The 23,279-nt window shown below is 34.9% G+C and overlaps 5 protein-coding genes across 10 annotated transcripts; 3 read left to right on the top strand and 2 right to left on the bottom strand.

Moving 5' to 3' along the window:
• Positions 1-133: 133 nt before the first annotated feature.
• LOC109854957 lies at positions 134-7,389 on the top strand. The gene is made up of 12 exons (XM_020428613.1): positions 134-247; positions 558-1,129; positions 1,726-1,968; positions 2,135-2,409; positions 2,580-2,760; positions 2,912-3,069; positions 4,850-5,298; positions 5,469-5,704; positions 5,813-6,043; positions 6,152-6,435; positions 6,598-6,787; positions 7,116-7,389. The coding sequence occupies exons 1-12, from the start codon at positions 183-185 to the stop codon at positions 7,271-7,273; spliced, it is 3,042 nt and encodes a 1,013-aa protein (XP_020284202.1). The 5' UTR covers positions 134-182; the 3' UTR covers positions 7,274-7,389.
• Positions 7,390-8,010: 621 nt separating this feature from the next.
• On the top strand, positions 8,011-9,457 carry LOC109854959 (activated RNA polymerase II transcriptional coactivator p15). 4 transcript variants are annotated; one of them, XM_020428619.1, is made up of 5 exons: positions 8,011-8,114; positions 8,208-8,335; positions 8,641-8,713; positions 8,833-9,046; positions 9,169-9,457. In XM_020428619.1, the coding sequence occupies exons 3-5, from the start codon at positions 8,666-8,668 to the stop codon at positions 9,249-9,251; spliced, it is 345 nt and encodes a 114-aa protein (XP_020284208.1). In that variant the 5' UTR covers positions 8,011-8,114; positions 8,208-8,335; positions 8,641-8,665; the 3' UTR covers positions 9,252-9,457. The 4 variants fall into 4 exon arrangements, with proteins under 4 accessions (XP_020284208.1, XP_020284207.1, XP_020284205.1 ...); XM_020428618.1 differs by having other exon boundaries at positions 8,012-8,114; positions 8,666-8,713; XM_020428616.1 differs by having other exon boundaries at positions 8,012-8,114; positions 8,629-8,713.
• A 98-nt stretch (positions 9,458-9,555) lies between these two features.
• On the bottom strand, positions 9,556-18,281 carry LOC109854958 (serine-rich adhesin for platelets-like). Of its 2 annotated transcripts, XM_020428615.1 has the most exons (11): positions 18,048-18,281; positions 17,840-17,909; positions 17,493-17,663; positions 17,215-17,348; positions 16,983-17,121; positions 16,674-16,904; positions 16,401-16,603; positions 15,987-16,294; positions 10,628-15,885; positions 10,470-10,525; positions 9,556-10,234 (listed from the first exon to the last, which is right to left on the bottom strand). In XM_020428615.1, exons 3-11 carry the CDS (start codon positions 17,530-17,532, stop codon positions 10,130-10,132), a joined length of 6,474 nt encoding a protein of 2,157 aa, XP_020284204.1. In that variant the 5' UTR covers positions 17,533-17,663; positions 17,840-17,909; positions 18,048-18,281; the 3' UTR covers positions 9,556-10,129. The 2 variants fall into 2 exon arrangements, with proteins under 2 accessions (XP_020284204.1, XP_020284203.1); XM_020428614.1 differs by lacking the exon at positions 17,840-17,909.
• Positions 18,282-18,870: 589 nt separating this feature from the next.
• LOC109854961 (ubiquitin-fold modifier-conjugating enzyme 1) lies at positions 18,871-20,224 on the top strand. The gene is made up of 4 exons (XM_020428623.1): positions 18,871-19,068; positions 19,528-19,659; positions 19,834-20,001; positions 20,136-20,224. Exons 1-4 carry the CDS (start codon positions 18,946-18,948, stop codon positions 20,217-20,219), a joined length of 507 nt encoding a protein of 168 aa, XP_020284212.1. The 5' UTR covers positions 18,871-18,945; the 3' UTR covers positions 20,220-20,224.
• A 21-nt stretch (positions 20,225-20,245) lies between these two features.
• Positions 20,246-21,749, bottom strand: LOC109854960 (arginine-hydroxylase NDUFAF5, mitochondrial). 2 transcript variants are annotated; one of them, XM_020428621.1, is made up of 4 exons: positions 21,667-21,749; positions 21,062-21,571; positions 20,759-20,943; positions 20,246-20,661 (listed from the first exon to the last, which is right to left on the bottom strand). In XM_020428621.1, the coding sequence occupies exons 2-4, from the start codon at positions 21,553-21,555 to the stop codon at positions 20,372-20,374; spliced, it is 969 nt and encodes a 322-aa protein (XP_020284210.1). In that variant the 5' UTR covers positions 21,556-21,571; positions 21,667-21,749; the 3' UTR covers positions 20,246-20,371. The 2 variants fall into 2 exon arrangements, with proteins under 2 accessions (XP_020284210.1, XP_020284209.1); XM_020428620.1 differs by having other exon boundaries at positions 21,062-21,718.
• Positions 21,750-23,279: the final 1,530 nt, after the last annotated feature.

Below are 23,279 nucleotides of genomic sequence, written 5' to 3'. Positions count from 1 at the left end.
AAATTCGGAGGAGATAAGTGTTTAAGGAATATAATTTGTAATATCGCTTGACAATTTTGATATTTATCTTAGGAATTGTTGCAATATAACTGCTGATTATCGCTTATAAAAGATACGCAGGTCTTTTCCCAATTAGTATTGGTCAAAAGTTTGAGCAAGTAGCACCGATACGATATATTATCATGGTTGTAAATTATCTTTTGCTAATCGCTACGTCAATAGCAGTTTTGTTCTGGATTTACGCTAGGTAAGTATACAATTTATCTTTCGTGTGACAACATCATATTCGCTCTAATTATTTTTCTTCTGAAAAAACATAAAAAAAACTTGTCAACGATAACAGCAATTATATGTGATATTATTGGTGCATCATTTTGGATACTTATCAATCGCGTACATGATATGGACGATTATATTATTACTAATAATAAAATAAAAAGATATAATGTACAAAAAAGGGACAAAAACAACAAAAAGTATTAATACTTAAAATTTCATAAATATTTTTTTGTATATTTCACTTCTCACATATGTTCCAACTCTGTATATTCATTCAGATATAAGTTGAGTTACTGGAAGAGACGCGGCGTTGAATCTCTAGAGGCCAACTTGATTTTTGGCAACTTCAAGGATGCCGTACTCTTCCGCTCTGCGCCAGGATGGCACGTTGGTCAACTACACAAGGCCGCTCGGCCGGATGTGCCTTTCGTTGGATTTTACATTTTCCACAAGCCTTGTTTATTACTGCGCGATCCTAAAATTATTAAACAATTTATGATTCGCGACTTCGAGAATTTCTCCGACCGACATTTCGCAGGTTCCACACAAAAAGACAGTATTGGCATGAAGAATCTATTCGGTCTTAAAAATCCGATTTGGAAATATTTACGCTCTAAAATCACACCGACTTTAACAAAAGGCAAGCTGAAGCAAATGTTACCGCTGATGTTAGAAGCTGGAGCGCCGATGATGAAGTATCTAAGGAGTTGGCCAGTAGATTCTGACAACATCAGGCTGGTAAACGCCCAGGAGCTTAGTTACACATTTACGACCGATTTAATCGCTTCAGTCGCTCTCGGCACTAAAATGAATTCTTTCAATTGTCCAAACACGGAGTTTACTCTGGCAGGTATTCGCGATTTAGATTCTTTAATTAGCATATGCCTCTACGTAGAGCAATTGACAAGTATTTCGAAACGACGCATAAATTTAGGAAGTTTTATTCTTCGGAAGAACCAATGAATCAAACGCTGGCTTATTAGTATTGCACTTAGTGTTTCCACAGCATCGATGACTCGATTGTTGCATCAAAAATTTCTCTCCACCAAGCCATTTTTTTCACATTCGAAAATAAATAAAAATCGCACAAAACCATATATGTGATTATTATTATCGCTATGTATATATATTTCGAATTATCTTATCAATCGTTTTTCGTATCATGAACTCTATGACGAACGGAAGTAAAATCTTGTGACACTTAAGTTGTCACAAGATGTTTTTCACGAGACAATGAATCATAATTAAATTGCGTTTTGTACAATCTTTTTATTTCTTTATATAGAATAAACTCTGATTAGTAGTGGCACAATAAAATTTCTTTCTTTTTATGAAAGATAAAACTTGTCGGAGATTAAATTGAGACACAGTTAACTTAAAAGTTAGAGTTTTAAATAAACAATTGAAAAATTTAGTAAGAGATCGTGTAATAAAATTTGTATCAAGTCAGAGATACTCTCGCAGTTTCCGAGTTCTTTCACTCGTTCAAGAGGATGGTTGCCCTAGTGACAGTGTTCTTCATCCCGGAATTGGTGGAACTAATCGGCACGAGAATGTTATTTAACTCGTCCTTTGTAAAGAAAATTTTCTGGGAAGCTATGGAAAATCGCGAGAAAACCGGCAACAAACGAGGTGACTTCATCGATTCGTTAATTGAGTTAAAACATTGCGAGCAGAATCCCGATTATAGTAAGTGATTTTACCGCGAATTACATCTTACAGTTTTAAAACAATAATAATATAACTCTTAGTAATAGAAACAAACACAGAGTGCGTTAGTTATATCAAAGTTAAAATAGGCCAGCTAAATCAAAGAAATAATAATAATAAAAATTAAGACGATTGCTTGTCGCAGAGTTTGAAGGTGAAAATCTATTGTATCAATCTGGCACTTTCTTCTCTGGCTTTGAGTCAAGCGCCACTTGCATGTCCTTCACTTTGATGGAATTGGCGAATCATCTCAATTATCAAGAGTTGGCTCGCCAAGATATCAACAGAGCAATCGACAAATACGGTTGGACATACGAAGCGTTCCAAAACATGAAGTATCTAAATCAAACGATTGCTGAGAGTCTGAGATTACATCCACCTGTGTCTACTATCGACAGATACACTCGTCAAGACTACAAGGTCGGTCTGAAACTAAACTTTTAAATCGGTTTAGCAAAATATATAACTTCTTTGTTTATAGTACAAAGTAACTTTCTAATAAAATTTATTGTTGTAAACTTATAGAATACATTTGTGCTGGTAATAAATGTAATTAAGTACTGAAAAACTATAAAATCATAAAATTTTAGATTCCTGGCACTGATATTGTTATCGAAAAAGGTACACCAATATACATCTCTTTGTACGGTCTTGGAGAAGACCCACGGTACTGGGACGAACCGAAAATGTACAATCCTGATAGATTTGCTGAAAGTAATCACATCCCTGACGCTTACATACCATTCGGAACGGGTCCGAGAATGTGCGTAGGTACGTAATAGTTGAAGTAATGACAATGCACACAGTAAAGAATTCACTCTGTCCTAAAATACGTATGTAAAAAAAAAAAAAACTACTTTGTTACGATAAAGGCTTCGAATAATCTGATGTTATTTGATCCGATTTTACGAAATGTTATCAGGAATGAAAGTAGGGCAGTTGCATGCAAAAATTGTATTGGCAATGATCTTGCGTGAATACGAGGTTTGGCAAGATAAAGAGCAAATAAGCGTTCTGGATACGCGATCAACGTTTACAGCAGCGGGCAACGGAATTAACTTGTATTTTAAACAAATAGCAGTTCCATAAAATCAACGAATTTTAGTGAAAAAAATTACAAAATAATAATTGTTAAAATTGCGCTCTATATTTATTTCATTATGAATAAAGATCTTGCAACAAACTATGTCTAGCATTACATAATGCATATGAAAGTATATAATTGATTGTATATGTATACGTAAACAAACAATACAGGCAAAAACGGTAACGCCTTTACAATAAATTTGCACAATTTCATTGTTAAAATATTATTCAGACACTATTGGTACAACTTCATATATATAAACGTTTTCGCCTGTATTACATATGCTTTTGTAAAAATAATTTACATTATTAAATAATTAATAAAATTAACTACATTCGCGCCTGTATCTACATGAGTTTAAAGTTTAATCAATCTGCTCAATGGTATAATAATGAAAAAGCTAAAAATACTAAAACTTGTAATAAAAATATTAGCAAATTTATTAAGAGAATATATCGCACGTTTCTTTAATATCTATTTACTTAATAATATGGCGTACATATATATTTATATGACGTATATAAAAAAAAAATAATAATAAAGATGGTATATGTAAAGATAACATGTGTATAAACATAATAATATAAGAAACTTAATTATTAATTAATATGCAATTTATATTTACTGCAGAATAAAATTATATCTTGCTTGCAGAAATCTTATCATGGAAAAGTATACTTTTATATAGGTGTATTTACAAATTGACAATATTGTGTACAGATGTTTAAAAATAAACATAAAAAAATAAACGTGTAAAAAGTATATAATGTCCGAGCAATATTTTTTATACCTTGTCTTTTATATTCTTAATATTTTAACTGTCAGTTTATATATTTCTATGTTTAGTTTCGAAAAATTGTCTAAAAACAAAATTCAATGAATTTAAAAACTTATCTCACTCTTATTGATATAAATTCAAAAGTTACATTTGGAAATTCATCAGTTACGGATCTTATCGCAAGATAGTATCTATAAAGTCTCGATAACATTCTGCAGATACAGAAATTCAGTCAGAGAATCAGCATAAAATATAAAAACTGAAAGTTTTGTTTTCATAAACAAAAGACGTGTAAAATAAAATGAAAACGTGTAAAATCTTTTTTTCCGAATAGATAAATGTTTATATTCAATAAACTTAAAATTACGCAATAATCAGCTACCTGTGAATTATTAATTAAAAGATATAACGCGTTTTGAATTAACGCTAATCATGCAAAATGTGTTTAGTCATTAACACGTGATTTATGCGCAGAAAATAATGTAATCACTCGATTGAATTGATAACACAAGTACGTCGAAAGTTTTTTTAAGTGTTTTTTTTCATTTTAAAGTATATAGAGAAAATAAATTCTATATATTATAAATTTATTTTAAATGTATTTATTACAACGGTGTAAAAGTTTTTGGCAGAAAAAATATACGCACTGTTAGAAAAAGAGAGAGAAAAGAGAGTAGATTCAAGAGTTGTAATATTTTTTTATTTTAATCTCATGACACAGCGTATATTGAAAGCAAACAGTCATCTCACTGATAAACGTGAGTAAGTGACATTGCACATCGTGCAAATTACGCACATACGCTCTCACTCTTTTCGCACAGTCGCGGCCAGTCGACTCAGCTGATGCTGGTTTGCACATACTTCTCGCACGTAGCTTATTTTTTGCAAGAAATACATAAAGGTGCATAATATGCAGTTGTACATAAAAAAAAGGGAGTTCTACTTCAAGCAAAAAGGAAAAAGTTTTGCAATTTAAACAAAAACATTAAACGAAATTCACAGACAAATTGTCAGTGAGAAAACTAACAATGACAATACTGACCGGCTGCGCAGCTTGCAACGTACTCCTGATATTCTCGTTGTTTCTGGCGGTGTTTTACTTCTGGATGAAATGGAAACACACCTATTGGCAGAGACACGGAGTACGCTCGTTACCCGCGCACTGGTTCTTCGGCCATTTCAAGGACGCAATATTGATGCGCAAGTCGCCAGCAGTGACTCTTGGCGAGTTATATCAACAAGCCAATTGCGATGATGACGTCCTTGGAATTTATATACTGCACAAGCCGTTTCTGCTGGTAAGAAATCCAGAGCTGATCAAGCAAATAATGATCAAAGATTTTCACGTGTTCCCGAATCATCACTTTACCGCGAGAAGCAAATCTGACACAATCGGCGGTTGGAGTCTCTTTTCTATAGATAATCCCAAATGGAAGTACCTGAGGTAAAAACGAGATATTTGCTTATTATTTACGATTACACGTTGACACACACACACACACAGATATATATATAAATATATATACAGAAGTAAATTTGATCTTTTTTTTTTGTTTCTGTTCTAATATAAAATAATTATCAAAAGATTATCTCGAGTTTCTTTTTTATATATAGAACAAAAATGTCACCGGTGTTCACGAGTGGTAAGTTAAAGAGCATCTTTCTGCTGATGAAAGAATCTGGAGAAAAGATGAGAGATCATCTACGCGATCGATTTACAAATAGTTCCAAGATATCCATTAACGCCAAAGACACGTTCTATAAATATACTACCGACATAATATCTTCCGTGGCGTTTGGGATTCGCACGAATTGCTTTGATCCGCAAGAGCCAGAGTTTTATAAAAATTGTAAGCACAAGTACACAATGTATAAAACATATAATAAACAAATATATATATAAAAATAACATGTAAACTGTAAGAAATAAAACTCAAACGTTTTATACATTTATACAGCACGTCTAGCTTTTCAAGTGACTTTTCTGAGAGCTTTTCGATTCTTCATCATGTTTTTTTTGCCGGATTTTGGGAAATATGTAGGCGGGCAGATACTCGGAGATTATACGAATTATTTCCGCAAAGTCTTTTGGGATTCAATGGACAGTAGAAGCGTCACGAAGATAAAACAAGGAGATCTAATAGACTCTCTTTTACAGTTAAAGAACGAACCAGATGACGCTCCGTTCCGTGAGTAATTTATTATTTTGTAAACGTCTTTTTCACTCCGTGTCACAGAAAAAACAAAATATAAAATATCCATTTCTTACTTTGATACACCCGAATCAATTGTTTCAGGATTTGAAGGAGACGCTCTCGTCGCCCAAGCAGCGATTTTTTTTGTAGCCGGTCGCGAGACCAGCATCACTACTATGACCTATACTCTCTGCGAGCTGGCTAAACATCCGGAGATGCAAAAACGTGTAAGGCAGGAGATACTCGAGAAAATTGAAGCAGCGAACGGTGCTGTCACATACGACGTGGTTCACGAGATGAAATATTTGCATCAAGTGATAAACGAGACACTACGATTGTATCCACCTGCGCCAATTCTCGACAGAGTTCCTATTACGAAATACACAGTAATTACTTGAACAAGCAAAAGCACTCCAGATAGCTCTTCCATAATAAATTCTTTAATCAAAGACAAAGTCTTATATATTGTATATATTGAAAAAACAAGCTAAGAGACGCTAATCACAAAATTACTCTGCAGATTGCTCTCATAAAAACATTTATTGCAGTTTCCTAACACGAAAATAACTATTGAGAAAGGAACACCAGTGTACGTCGCATTGCGCGGTCTTCACACTGATCCCAGATATTTCTCAAAACCTACTAGTTTCGATCCGGAACGATTCAGCGACGAAAGGAAAAACGAGATCGTATCCTGTACTTATTTACCTTTTGGCGAGGGTCCGCGAAATTGTATAGGTCAGTAAATCAATCAATGATCTACGTGTAGAAAGTGCTATCAGCGCGCTATTGCGTTATTCTATCTTTGTTTTACATCTAACGAGCAATAAAGATACAATAATAGCGCGCTCCTCGAAAATGCGGCCCTAATTGCGTAGGCGGATCTAAAACTTTGTACAAAGGCACTATAAATGTGTGTACTTTGATTACTACTTTTTCCTGACATTAAAACATTGAAACAATTTTGTTCACACGCAAAATAGCACAAGAAATGTTTTATAATTTGCTTATTACATATTCATCTAATTTTTTAAGCAATTCTATTTTACCATACTTACATATATAGGTATGCGACTGGGAAATTTGCAAACTGCTGTAGGACTGATAACAATTCTACGTGATTACGAAGTTTCTTTGAATCCTGAATGGTTAATCACTGTGGATAAACGGAATGTATTTACTACGCCACCACCGGGTTTTTTGTTAGACTTGAAGAAACCATAGAATAGAATACCGTACATTTATACAATTGCTCTTATCTTCAAATGACGTCATGTGTTACGTTTATGCGCTTTTTTTAGAAAATAAATACTGCAACAATAAAGAAAAGTTTTTTGTCACATTTCTAATTAATAAAACACAAAACAAACTAAGTAGTAAATTACAAAGTAAATATGCAGACACATTTGTATTCGATGAAAAATAAGAGTGTCTGATATCTCTCCTATTGGCAAACTCAAGTAAAAAAACATGTACCAAATTTTTTATCAACTCTTACTTTTCTTCGACGTACACAACAACGCGACTCATTAATATTCACAATAACAAAAACCTGTTTCTTCCGCATTTACATTTGTGTCACATTTTTTTTTCATTTTATCTTCAGTGCACCTTTTGTGCGAAAATATTTTCGGAGCAATTTCAAATCTCAAGTTATCGCGACTACGTTTCGATATTCACCGTGGGTGCGTTCTCGCTTTAAGCACGCATTAAGGCCATCGCACATAAAATTACGTAAGAACGTAAGACGCAGCCGTAAGGAAATTAACCAATCAGAATGTATTCTATATCCCCACCACTTTCGGATTTTGATTGGTCAATTTTCTTAAGCCTATGTCACACTACGGATTGGGATTGAGATTGGATTGAAATTTGACCAATCAGAAGAAAGAAAACCCAACCCTAAGTTTAGTGATCTTCGCTTTGATTGGCCAAATTGCAATCCAATCTCAATCCTAATCCGTAGTGTGACATAGGCTTCAATAATCTGCACCTTATCAAGCCACGAAATCTAACCGTTACAACATCGAACCAGTGTCGAACTGTTTGGTCTAAAAAATAAACCGTATCGTATCTTCACAATAATTGTGTGTTTTTGTACAATTTAATTTTATAAGCAATAATAAAATAATTGAAGTATTATTTTATTGATTTGTAGATATTCGGATTATAATTTGTATCTTTAAAAGATAAAAACTACATAGACTTATATGGACAGACGTCACAGAAGCCCAGGAGTTACCGAGTCATAAGTTGTAAAACTAAGAGCAATTGTGAGAAAAGAACGTAGGTTATACGTCCATTACATATCTTTACACATATTTTTGGTGCATGTAGAAAGCCCACTAGCCAGTCAAGTGATATCTTTTCACATGTATTGTTTATTAATAACTTAAAAAAATTAGATGTTATATATTTGTTAAGTAAATTTCTCAACCAATTTATGGTAAAAATTACTGACAAAATATTTATCACTATGCAATGTTAAAATAACTATAATATATAGTGCGCATAAATCAAAATTTTTTTATGTCCTTTTGTATATTGATCAAACTTTTAATATACTGAATATTTCAAAGATTCTATCGTAGCGATCTTATTGTTCTCGTACCGAAGATGCCAAAATCAAAAGAATACGTGTCTAGCAGCGACGACAGCGAAGAGGTACTGTTATCTTTAAATACTTTTATAATCTTTTTAATATATTTGAAATATATTTCATTTCATACACACACACACACACATCTATTATCTTACAAAATATGTATTTCTTTTATTCACAGGAAACAAAATCAAAAAAGAAGAAACAAAAGAAACAGAGAACTTCAGACGAAGATAAACCATTACCAAAAAAAGCAAAAACAGAAGATGAAGAATCTGTTTGGGATTTGGGCAACAATCGTCAAGTAAATGTGAGAAATTTCAAAGGCAAATATTACGTAGATATCCGAGAAATGTATTACGACAAAGATGGCGATTTGAAACCTGGAAAAAAAGGTGATTTTATCTTTAATTGGGAAATTTGTCTGTTTTATCAAAAGTAATTTTACCTACAAATTAGATAAAAAGTACTTTATTAAGAATGAAAATATAATTCATGAATAAATTTTCTTTTGTAGGGATATGTTTAACTATGCAACAATGGCGAAAATTTATGGATGCTATTCACGAAATAGACAAAGTTGCAAAATCAAAATGTTAAAATTCTGATTTTTTCTAATTTTTTTCATATTTTAAAAACATCATTGTGTTTGTATTTTGTATTCATTGATTTCTCTGAAACATGTATAAGATATTAAAAATAATCAGACAGTTTTTTTAACACTGGCTGTTATACAAATAACTGAACAGTAAATAAAACTTGTACGCAAAACATTAAAGAATAAACTCAACATTCAACTTCAAGAATTTGGTTTACCGGTAATTTCAAAGTTTATAATGAAGTTTATAATAAATTTGTTTTAGTTTCATAAATTTTGTTTTTACACAAAAAGTATAAGATAGTAGTAAAAAGTGACAATAATATGCAATTACTCATTACAGTATTTTTCAAACATACTTCAATAACGAAACATATCACTTTTAGTTTCAAGCAGAAAAGATTTAAACCATTTAACTTATTCTATTTTACACACTAATCAATCAAGGTAGTTGATGAAAAATTAAGTTTATTTGGTAAACAATAACTACAAAGTTAAATTTGAAAAGCTATATTTATCTTTATGAGAAAATATGTACTAATTTGAAGAAAAAAAAAAAAAAACCAATTCGTTTTTGTAAAAAAAAGAATAAATTATTTTATTTACTATATACACACTGCTATATGATTGGCTTTTAAAAACAATGTATAAATTCCTGTGAAAAACTCTAACTTATTCTCTAACTCTATTTAATATTTTAAACAAAAAAAAAGAAAAAAAAATTTATGGTTTGGCATCTTTCTTTCTTCCCCTCTCCATCTATCTATCTGCGTGAGTACTTTAATACTCTGTCGTAAAAAAATAGAAAAACTACATACATATGTACACAAAAACCAATATTTACACAGATATGTAACATTTGCAAGATTACAGAGAGCAATTAAGCTTTACGTCCGTGAACTGTGTCGAGAAATTTGTCCAAACGTATACTGTCCAAATTGCTAAGTAATGTTTGCGGATCAGTTGTGCATGGCTTCTTTTCAATCTTAAAAAAGAATTAAACAATTATACAACGTACAATTACGGTTAAAAGCCATGGCACACAAAAGAATAACTTAAGCAATAAGAAAATCAATCACAAGCCTGCATTCTCTCAAGCTACTTACATCTGAAAACTTTGACCTATAATTGATTTACTTGCGAACGATTTTTTTTTTATCACTCAAGTTTTCTTTATATGCCTTTAAAGATGAAACAAATATTTTAATTTGGTTTGTTACCTGTTTTATTTCTTTCGTTTCCGACAACTTTCTCTTTCGGTTTTTGACAGTAATTTCTAAAATTAAAAATGTTATTTATTTAACATTAATTTTTTTTAGCAAAGAACAATAATACATGTTTATTTTATTTCAAATTATGAAACGTTTTGCGATCTCACCTTTCTCTTGATAGCCACCAAATACTTGCTTTTTGTTTGCATCAGAATTTATATTATCAGCTTTATTTGTTGCGGCAGTCTTAACAATCACCTTCTTTACTTTAGCTTTCGATGGCACGTCTGTAGGAGACGAGGTAGCTAAGGGTTTCGCAACAATATCTTTTAATACAATCGCATCTTTATCCGTCTGAAAATCACATGTCTTATAATCTTTCTCATTTTGCACGTTTGATTTTTTATTCATCGTCCGTTTCTTAGATAGTTTTGGCGATAAATTAAATATTTCTTGAAATTCGGTAGCTTTCATCACTTTAATGCATTCAACAGGATTCGAGTCGGAAAGATCGGCATAATTGATTTTGATCTGTAGATCGTGTCCGCTATATCTTCGTCTTCTCTTTCTCATCGGCACGTTGTCGTCATACACAAAGTGATACTCGGCTTTATAATTGGGACTGTCAACTGTTTGGTGCCTAGATTCATCACAAGTTTGATTTTTATTCTCTTTGATACGTTCTTCATTTTGCCGATCAACTTGTTCATGTTTGTTTTGTTGCGTTTCTCCATGTTCTTGTTCATTTTCAAATTCATTGTGGAAATGCTCACTCTTATTCGCTGGTACTAATTGTAAACATTGAAGATAATTATTCATTGATAATTCCTGCTTGATATTTTCGCTATTAACATTTTCCCTTTCCGTCGATATTTCAACAAAATCTTGATTTCGAGGTTCTGATTTGGTAATTTTCCTAGTCTTATCATCTTTCGTGTTTACATCCAATGATATTTTGTGATCATTCTCTTCGCCGTCACTAAACAAATCACGCTTCACTAAATCCACTTTGTACCGTAATATCATACAACTCTCAGACTTATCAGTAATATTTGCAAACTGTTTCGCTTTATGTGCTTCTATTTGATTATGCATCTCTTTCTTTGTTTTATCCAAAACTGTTTTTTCTTGTACGACGACGTGTTTTTCAAAATTTTTTTCTTTTCCCGTAACTCTTCCTTCTTTAATCCGCATATTATTAGCTTCAACTGAATCCGCTATTTCTTCTTTAGCGATATTATCTTCAAAATAGCAGCTTTCTTTCGCATTCTCCTTACTGTCTGATTTTTCTTTTACACAATCTGGATCATTTGAATTATGCGACTGCGTAAACTCATCACTTTTGTTATTATTTTTTATCGCATCGTTTTCTACTCTCGAGATATGATTATTGTATAATTGTTTTGTCGTCTGATTATCGAGTGGCTCATTACTATTGTCGTCAGAATTCTTTAACTTGTTTGTACGTTTTGATTCGACGCTTTGCACGCGGTTTTTCATTTCTTCTTCATTCTCACATTCTTCTACGAGATTTCGCACAGTATATCTTTCCCGCGTAGAAGCTTTTTGCTTTTTATGATCTTCAAGATCCGTATTTTTTTTATTAACGTTCCTATTGATGCTCGTTTTACGAGAATATTTATGCGCCATTAATTGCACATTTCGTTGTCTTCTACCAAACTGAGCGCTTCTTTTGAAATTATCAGAAGTTTTTCTCATCATAACGCGTTTATGTTTCGGTACACTAGGATGATTAAATGTTGAATTGTCCTTAATCTTTGCGATCATACGTTGTCGTTTTTCTTCCAATTGCTGCCTTTGTAGAGTTTGATTATATGTGAGCGAGTTTTGTTCAAATTGATGAACAGGTCTCGCAGGTTCACCGATTATCACCGATCCTCGCCGGATACGTTGTATATTTATTATCTTAGGCTTTAATTTATTGATTTGTATTTTATTATATACATTAGTCTTTGACTGTTTGCTTAATTTGGATCGTTTTTCCTCCTCTGTCATAATCGCTGATATTTTGATCGACAAGTTAGTCAAATTTTCAACTCCACTCTTCGAGCTGCTGGGTGTTTCCGAAATATCATCTTCGTTTAACAGAATTTCATTTTTCGCAGGTGTTTCCTTCATCGTAGCTTCTATCTGTTCGTCGGTTTTTGCGATCGCAAACACTTTCTTCGGCGAGGTCTCAGATTCAATCAAAACATCATTATTCGATGTTTTATCAGTATTAGTTTGGAAATTTACATCGTTTACCGTTTTAACTATATTGTTCTCCGCAGAATCGTTACTGGTGTTTGCGTGACTTGTTTTCCGTGATATTTTTTCGCATTTTTCAACTTGCAAAGTATCCGAACACGTACCTACAGTCGAATTATTCGATGTAGTCGATGACGATGACGACGAGGATGATGACGTCGAAGATGATGACGAAGACGACGATGAAGTGGTCGACAAAGAGATGTTACTTAACGCAGATTCGTTATGAGAATCATTGCGAACATCGGCGACAACGTAGTTATTATCGATTATTTTTTCGCAATGTTCACTCACGTCTTTAAATTCATTTATCTCTACAAGGTCCACGCGGTGGTGATCATCTACGACAACGTTAGGAGTGTTGAGTTCCGGTGTGCTCGCCGAATCTTTAGAAGTGGATGAAATTTTTAACTCCTTGATAGCTTCTTCCCTCGGTAAATTCTCTTTAATCACCTCAAATTGCGTTATTTCCAATTTAGAAGTACATGTTTGATAAGTATTAAGAGAAGCAAAATTGTTGCGCGTCGAATGTATTTTTATGTGAGACGAAGATATTACGGGCGATTCCCGCACACTTTTAGACACTATCGACGAGTCAGAATTTGGAGTTTGCTCAGAAGTAGGCTTGTAGTACGGCGAATTATACTCGTCTCTTTTTACGATATCTCTGGTTGTCTCCTCTTTCGGAGTCAGATTTATACCCGGAGTTATCGGAAATTCCGGCGTGGGAATGAAGCTACGCAGTCTACCGGAGTCTTCGCTAACCTTAACGAATGGCGTACCGCTACTGGGACTGAGAACTCTCGGTGTCGGTGGAGGACCGATGTTGTCGAGTTTTTTAGGCGTTTCCAAGCTGATCATGTCGGGCAATCGCGCAACAGAATCCGCAGATAGAAGTCTCGAAATCTCGGAAATTTGCGTATCTTCTTCGCGATTGTCTCTCTTGATATCAGATTTTCTAATATTAGTCGTTATTGTTGTCAGTTGCGCATATTTTTTTACGGGTTTCTTCTCTTCAACTATATTATGTTTCAGCGCATTTGTATTACTCACTCGTACCGCCTCGCAATTATCACCCGTTGGTGAAATTTTTTCGGATCTGTTAGCAGTAAGATTCGTCACATTAATCTCTTCCATCTCGTTACTTCGCAATTCCGTTGCCACACTAGCAAAATTTTTTTCCGACGCTGCATTTTTCAAGTATCTCTCAGAAATTCTTTCTTTCGATTCGCCGATTCTTTCCACGTCGTCGTTATCAGATACCTTGTTTATTTCACAAATCTTTTTCTTACATTTGTTTCTTGCCGATCGATTATATTTAGTCTTTATCTCCACCGTACCATTGCCCTTGTTCAGAACTTTTCTTTTTCTCGCAGACTTCTTAATTTCAGTCTCCTTCGCAATATTCATTTGTATACCTTTGCGCAAATCAGCGTCCCAACTTCCTACTATCTTGGACACCTTACGTTGAACATTTCTATCCTCCAAAGAAGAACAAGACGCACTGGTACTCCCACGCGGAGACGCATCACCTATAATAACACCAACACCGTTATACTTGTCCCAACCACCCATCAGCTTGGGTGCGGGGCTTCTGGTCGCTATGGGAATTCTATAAGACTGGCAAACTTTCAACGGACTTTTCTGCTTACGAGAAGTACCGGAGAGCGACGGCGATCTAAACAACGAGGTTCGGCACACCGATTTCAAACGTTTCGTTGACGCGGACGAGAACTGCGCGTTCTCGTCCCCGTTCGTTTTCGCAACAGAACTCAATACTCTCACAGGAGTGCTCGTAGGAGTGCCGAAATCAAGCGCTCTTATATGACTGCTTCGTTTGCGCGGTGTAGACAAGCTCAATCTATGATTTTTAGACCTACTTTTTAACAAAGACTTTGGCGTACGTTTTGTAATAATATCAGCGTTATTAGCGGGCAACAGCTGCGCGTCCGTGGTTCTGTTATTATTATCAGCTGTCGCTGAACTCTTCACGCTTTCTATCACGGGTGCTAGATCAATATCCGAGAGATTATGACTTTGGCTGGTCTTGCTGCAACTAAACTTTAAATACGGAGAAAATCCACTTTCCGACAGACTGATATTCTCTTCAAGATTGATCATAGGCATGTTGGTGTTGTCCAACGATGTCTTCGCACTGGTTTCGTCATTGCCATAAAGCGTTATCGATTCTCCTCCAACAATCTTACAATCAGTACGCATCGATTCTACCGAATGACAATTGGGTATTTGCTGATTAAGAATATCAACAGTCGGCATCGTCGTTTCAATTTTCTGCGTAGATTTCAATTGTTTGTTCACTCCATCTTTTTCTCCTCGAAATAATTGAATTATAGAATTCTTTGGTTCTTCCGCCACCACAGTCGCCGGCAGCGTCGTTCCAACTCTTGGAACTTTTTGCGCTACATTTACCGCTTTTAGATACACAGTCTCCACAGTTCCAGAACTGCTCTCCTTCGGAGCGATCGGAATGAAACGCGAAGTGGGAGCCGATTTAACTACAAAATGATTCATTTTCACTTCTTCTTTCGAGCATACTATTAACGTTGGCATAGTCATGATTTCGTGTTCCGTTATGGCTAAATTATTATTGTCAATCGCTCGATCGCGTTTAGATTTCGTAGATCTCGGTCGTTTTACCATCGTCTTTTTTGCTTTAGATTGTACGGTACTACTCGCAGGTAAAGCACTATTCACATTCCGAATGTCCGCCAATGTCGCGGGATTCGGAACATCAGTTTTATTTATCGCTCTATCAGGTTGCGCTATTTGCGTCTTTTGTTCATTACCGTTATTATTATTCGCAATAATACTTTGTTTCGCATCATCAAAAGTCTTTTTACCAGATCCGTTATTATTAATATTGGCATTTATAATGCTCAGCACTGCGGCAGCATTTTGATCTTCCAAAACGCTGCTCTGCTCTCTTTCTCGATCCTTTGTCTTGTCTTGATCTTCGTCCTCGATTTTGTTACACTGTTGTCTGGAAGAACTGCGAAGTCTGTGTTTCAAAGGCACGTCCGGTGCCTCATCATTTTCCCCAGATATTCCAGTATCCGCTATCGCCGAGCTATCTCTCTCCAGCGTGTTCAAATCAACAACGTTGCTCACGCCTGTTTCCGTTTGTTTTTTTTGCGCTCTGAAAATGTGCGTCGCAATATTTTAGGAATTTCGCTCTCAAGTAGCAACAATAACAAAATATCAAAATCAAACTACTGGAAATAGAATATATACGCGTACATAGAAGACTTTGGACTCGATTTTCCTTCGACACCATCTTCCTCCGGACTTGTATCGGTCTCTGTGTAGGGCCTAATAAACTCATTGAGAAATTTTTCAAACACAGGATCGGATTCCGTTGCTTCAACGATCGATTTATATATGGCAGTAGTATTTAATTCAGCCATGAACGAAGTGTTCCCTTCACCAACCGATTCATTCAAGTTCTCGTCCTTGAAAGACAGGTCTGTAGGAACGATGGCTTTGTTGATATTTTCCGCAATACATTCTTGCAATTCTGTACGATTCAAGATTTCTTTCGTTAATATCTGGAAATGTATACGAGAGGACACTTTACAACGTAAACTTTATATATACGTAACAAATAGAAACAAACAGCAAACAATATTTATTATCACTTTGAATCACACTTACACTGAGATTTTCAATAGGCTCGTCATTCGATTCGGATTCTGACTCGGGTATTTCGGAATACGGAGTAGTTTGAACTTCGGTGCTAGCAAAAGTCAACAACTCTTCCGTACTCGTGGCTGTGGTATATCTCGCAGGTACCGTACAAAGTTGTTCCTTTTTCCTTTCAACTTCCATTTCGCAACTTCCAACGCTCGCAATACCATCTACACAGAGAAACCGAAGCAAGAGAAAAGCAAAAACAAAGTAACGCTGGTTTTATTACTTTATATTTACTTGGCTCGCTGATATCACAAGCACCTGTATTCATCCGAGCATTGCTACTTCTATTGCATCCAATGGCGGTGGCGTTCGTAATATTAATTTTATCAAAATCGCATTGTTCGCGAAATTCCTGCGCAACATTACCATCTATTTTCTCCACCGATTCGCATTCCGTCTGTTTAAACAGATCAATATTTCCAGGCAAACTCTCTAGCGGAGTCGCGTCAACGTTGTGACAACTCGCTGTTTTATCAAAACATTACGATTTAAAATATATCACATAAATATCACAACAAGTAAAAAACATGGCGAACCACATACGTGGACTCGTTACCGGGTCCATCTGTTGTTCCAAATTCGACTGAGATTTAACACGTTTAATACGTTCACTATTACTGTGACGTCTTTTACGCATATTGCACGCAAGAACAGGCAAACCATTTGATGTTTGCGCGTTACTCTGGAGAAAAAAAAACAAATTATACAAAATACGTAAATTTTGCTAAATATAAAGGATTTAGTTGAAAAATAATTAACAAACGTAACAAACTACCTGCGAAGGTACATTTATATTGACAACAAATCGTTGACCGCGTGGTTCTTCCACAAGAAACTTTAGTTGTTCTATTACATCTCCACAATGCTTCGACTGTTCACAATCCGTAACTTTGTTAAATCTCTCTTGAACTGCGAAAAGAGTAACACATATTGAGAAATGTATCAAAATTTATATACATATATACATATATATATGCTTTGAAACTTTTGAAGCAAAGCTTTGACCGCACCCTAAATCAGTAATATTTGCTGTTCATAATAGTTACAACTCACTCATACTACTAATAGCAGAGAACTTCTCAATAACATCCATCAACTTAAAACCATTAACTTTTGTGCTAAATCGTCTTCCATGAGTAAGTACTGTGCGACATTCTTGTAAATGCGGAGATGTTTCTAAAAATAGTTTGGCTGCTTCCGTACATTTTTGTTCTTCCAAATAACCTAGAAGCAAAAAGTATACAAATGAATTATATAATATGTAATCATAAATTATAACACTCAAATCAGTTTTTATTTCACTTAAATAATCAAATCGATTTGCTCAACAATTAGTAGTAAAAAATAAAAGATATCAAACTATTAATATATATGTTAATAGAAATAATAAAAATATATACAATAAAAAATAAGAAAACTTCTATCAGTTTGCGTATACTTTGCTCGTTCCAACGTATTATAGACCAGAAGCTTGCAACATGAAAAAAAAAACAAAGTGACAGAAAAAACAATTATGGTCTACCCCCAACAAAAAGGATAGCAGATAAAGAAAAGAGATTTTTCTTTAATTAGAAAAGTGATTAAAAAAACAAGTTAGAAAAGACTTACCAAGAACCAAACGAGCTATTTCAGAAGGCAATAACGCCTCCATGATTGCCTTTGATATCTTTTAATTATAAAAAAAATTTCTTTATACACTTGTTTATCGTGACTCGAGACACAATGACAGTTCTCGCTTGTTTAGGACGCGTCTGTTGTGTTTCAACAATGGCAACAAAGAGCAAACTTTTGTGCCGCATTGCTACCAATTTACAGCTTGGTTTCAACGCGCAATTTTTTCATACTTCCCGACAGCTATTCTCTATAAAGACCATTCCACATAAAGGGTCGTCTACAAGAAGAATTTAAGGCGTAAAACTTAAGCTTTAAGAAGGTACAAGGCTCGTTTCCACTATCTACGATTAACTTGGGGCGATGTCCCATTGAGCGGAAATATATAGCGGAACGGAATGTGCGGAACCAGCTCGACCAATCGTAATCAAAGAAAAAGCGAAGGAAAGAAAACGGAATAGCTATGATTGGTCGAGCTGGTTCCGCACATTCCGTTCCGCTATAGATTTCCGCTCAATGGGACGTCGCCCTTACCAATCGATTGCGAGTCAATTGCGATTGGTCAATTTAGTAAGTTTCAATGTAACTCCAGAACCTCAGGGCGATGTCCCATTGAGCGGAAATATATAGCGGAACGGAATGTGCGGAACCAGCTCGACCAATCATAGCCATTCCGTTTTCTTTCCTTCGCTTTTTCTATGGTTACGATTGGTCGAGCTGGTTCCGCACATTCCGTTCCGCTATAGATTTCCGCTCAATGGGACATCGCCCTCACTCTACTTTTTACAGCCTTACTATATTCATTGTAGACAGCCCTTTAGGCTAGTATTACATTTATCGTTCGGCTCAAACACTGGATCGTCATAACCTTCAACTTCTTCAAGTACAATCAAAAATGGTCGATGAATCAACGAGAAAAACCCTAAGTAACATTCAGTTATTGCAAACAAGAGCTGGTCCTAGAGATAAGGATTTGTGGCTGCAAAGATTGAAAGAAGAATATCAAGCTCTTATCAAGGTGTGAGATGTTACAACGACAGTTTTCCGTTCGCACAGACGACCATATGGATGTAGCAACTACACACATCCGTATGGTCGTCAATTTCTTTTGTTTCACTACTCTACATTTTACTCTTTTTTATTAGAACTTGATTTATCACCGCGAGTAATAGTTCTACCAACAGATTGTATTATATGTGAACAGTATAACTCTGGCTGTTATTTGCAATATTACGTCTATAAATTCACGTTGCGTATATTATGAAAACTAATTTTTTTTTTTTTAATATTCAATAATGACCAATAAGAAGACCTATATGCGACAGAACAAGTATAATCAGACGAAAGATGATTACTTGATTTACATTTTCAACTTTTTGTTACACAAGAGATTACTTCACATTTGTGGTTGTACCACCTGGCCTGCTGCACTTTGTATATAACAAAAAGAGAAAAACCTTGTAATTGTCTGTTGTAGTATGTTAAAAATAATAAAGAGGCCGACAACGACTGGTTTCGGCTAGAATCAAATAGGGAAGGTACCAAATGGTTTGGAAAATGCTGGTATATTGAAAAGTTCCTAAAATATGAATTTGATATAGAATTTGACGTAAGTAAATGCTTGTAACAAAGTATATATATTCATACAAGTGTAGTTTGTAACAGAAAGAGTTGCCATTTTATTTTGGTTTATTTAAATACAAAAATAGTTGTATCCACAATCCGTAATTATTTTAAAATATAAATTTTAATAAAATGTGTTTTTTCTTTCCGATAATACTAGATTCCCATTACATATCCCGCAACAGCACCGGAAATCGCTTTACCAGAATTAGATGGTAAAACAGCAAAGATGTACAGAGGTGGTAAAATTTGTCTTACCGACCACTTCAAGCCATTGTGGGCTCGAAACGTTCCCAGGTTTGGCATTGCTCACGCAATGGCTCTTGGTGTAAGTTGAAATAATAATTTTACATATATAATATTAAGATTGCACGCGTGTATAACGAAAAAATGCTGATTTCTGTAAGAAAACTTGTTCAAAACTTTTTTTTATAACAAATTACAAAAAGTTTCTTTTTTTAGTTGGGACCTTGGTTAGCAGTCGAAATTCCAGAGCTTATAGAAAAAGGCATTGTAGTTCACAAAGATCAAGACAACAAATCTTAATTATTATAGAAACGTGATAATAAGAGAGAAACAAACAAAAGATACAGTTAATAAAATATTTTTGTCTATTAGGTGAAAAAGAACTTTTATATACAAATTATTGCAGTACACTTATAATCTATCAATATACATTCTGTGAATATTTAAATAAATTATTTATCATCCTTACCTAATTTTGTTTTCTCCCTGGATTTGATTATTTTATCGAGTTTGTACAAGTCTTTGAGCGATACTTGTCCCGTTCCTCTTTCAAGAGGTTTCGGTTGCGACGGATCTGGTTTCCATCCCAACATATATATTATTTGAAATGTTGCAGGAACAAATATGGTGTTATCTTCTTTCGGTTTTCCATAGAGCTCTTTATATATAGATGCAGCTGCGATCAATATATCTCTCGATATATGCAAGTTACGATTTCTGGCTGTGTTATTTTCAGCCATTCCTAAAAAAAAATAAAGTTTTTCTCACAAAAAATACACAAATGTCTATTTAAGAACTCTAATTTTTATTGTGGTAAAACATTTTTTTTTTTTTATCACCTTTTAAGTCCCACATGAGATGAAACATACTTGGATAGCCAATAACTATCTCATCGGTATCAATGGTCAACATAGTAAAATTTGCCCTTGTTAACAAAGCTCCAATATCCCTGATTTCCACAAACGGTGAAATATGCGGCGAGATTCCACCATGTCTTTCAAGTTCAGCTAATTGCAAGGAACTTCTGTATTATCAGAATAAATTTCAGAAATAATTGACACCACTAGATATATATATATATATATTTTGTATCTCAATGTAGTATCAAGATACTCTACTCGCGATATCTAGACAAAGTTTACCTCAATTCATATAATGTATCACCTCCAAATACAGCTGCTAAAAAAACTCCGTCATTCTTCAAACTGTTATTGATCCGTCTAAAGCATCCAGGTAGATCATTTACCCAGTGAAGACTCAGGCAACTGATTACCATATCAAAGCTGTTGGCGTCAAAAGATAAATTCTCTTCGTCAACAACTCTTTTCCGAATTTTTATCCCCTTGGTGGTTTCAGCTTGTTGCACAAAACTTGGACTCATGTCTACCAGTGTCAATTCTTCCACAGACTCATTAAGAATTCGCTTCGATACATGTCCACGACCACACCCAAGATCAAGGACCTTTGAAAATTTTCGTTTGATATCAAATATCCGATCGGACAATCTCTCACCCACTTCGTCCTTAATATAATCGTACAGATGAGCATCGACACGCTTGGCAGCGCGTTCGCGATGCAATAACTTGGCATTTCTATCAAAAACATTCATTGGACTGTCAGGAGGCAGAGCAGACATGAACGCAGCGTTGCATCTATCAGTGGAAATATATAGAGGATTTAACAAAACTTTGGAGTATGTTGCGCACGTTGCGTGAGTTACAACACGACGAAATAAGAATTTTGGTACCATTTCTGTAGATGTACGACATAACCTTTTAACTCGCGCACGGTGCGCTAGCTGCTACATAAAGGGTGCTTTCCAACTACGTACACAGGCGACACTGTGTAACACTGGGTGCGTTCAGACAAGTCAACGGTTGAGAGATCATCACTTATGATAGGACTATTCTTCAAAATCGGCGGCGGTTCCAAAAGTATGATCCAATCAGAAGTGATTATCTCTCAACCGTTGTGCAACTGTTGAGTTGTCTGAACGAACCCAATGTGTCCACTAATGTGAGTGAGACACACTGGTCTAGTTTCCATCGAAACATTGGGTGCGTTCAGACAACTCAACGGTTGCACAACGGTTGAGAGATAATCACTTCTGATTGGATCATACTTTTGGAACCGTAGCACATTTTGAAGAATAGTCCTATCATAAGTGATGATCTCTCAACCGTTGAGTTGTCTGAACGCACCCATTAATTCACACCTACTGCGGCGTAAAATCAAATTTAAGTCGATGGAAACACGTCGAATTGCGCTCAATTCAGTTTTATCGGAGTAGCAGCGAATTGACATACAATTTTAATCGGTGGAAACGTTTGAAACTAAATGTCAACCTCTATTTTTTATTATTTCTGCATTATGTCGGGACTTGTTAAGAAATCGATGCAAGTTGAAAATAAAAAGATAAAATATATGAATCATTTCCGCGGAGTCAATTAGAAGTTTCTCAGATTATATTCTTTTCAGGTTATGTCTGTTTATATTTACACAAGCGAGGTTTATGTTGGCTCTACTGAAATATCAATTTTTATCACTTCTATTCTACTTCCAATGGAAACGGAACACTAAATTTGATCTGTACCGGAGTGGAACCGAATTGAGGGTTTCGGTGGAAACTAGACCAGTGTCGCCTGTGTACGTGGTTGGAAAGCACCCAAAGATTGCCTCGTCCCCGCATTGTTTTTTTTACTAGGTTTTTTATACTAGTATCAGGCTGCTCTTCAAACCCTGATGAAGTGAGCTGTAATGTTTACGAAACGTCGGTATAAAAATGACACTAACGCGGTTAAAACCCGAAAAAACATCTTTGTATGTTAATACTACACACCGCGAAAGCATCAAATATCATGTTTGTATTCAATAGATAAACTAAAAAAATAAGCATATTAATAAAAATTGCAGTGAATTAAGAGAAATCAATTTCTTTTAAAATAAATACAAATATCTATTTGTCACTATATCGTTCCGGTTTTCCGCCGTAATTGTGCTTCATGTAATATAAGAAGAAACAAACCCGCGGAACAAGAGCGTCAAAATATTGTCAACGCGATTCCTGGCCATGTGGCAGAGATTCTTTCAGAGCCATCAAACGAAAAAAGAAGCCTTGGACCATCCATTAACAACGTTTTTATTTTCTGTACAATTGTACAATGTACTTGATACACACGGAAATACCGGATTCTGCTTTTCCGCTCAAACGTGCAAAAAGAAACAAACTCAATTCGCGGAAACGCGGAATCTAGTTACTATTTTCCGCGTTTCCGCGCTTCATGTACTGGCACTCTAAGGGCGATGTCCCATTGAGCGGAAATCTATAGCGGAACGGAATGTGCAGAACCAGCTCGACCA

This window comes from Pseudomyrmex gracilis, unplaced genomic scaffold (assembly GCF_002006095.1).
Source record: "Pseudomyrmex gracilis isolate BER0280 unplaced genomic scaffold, ASM200609v1 scaffold_76, whole genome shotgun sequence".
Classification (NCBI taxonomy): Eukaryota; Metazoa; Arthropoda; class Insecta; order Hymenoptera; family Formicidae; genus Pseudomyrmex; species Pseudomyrmex gracilis.
Note: the sequence above shows the minus strand (reverse complement) of the source record. Positions and strands in the feature narration are given on the sequence as shown.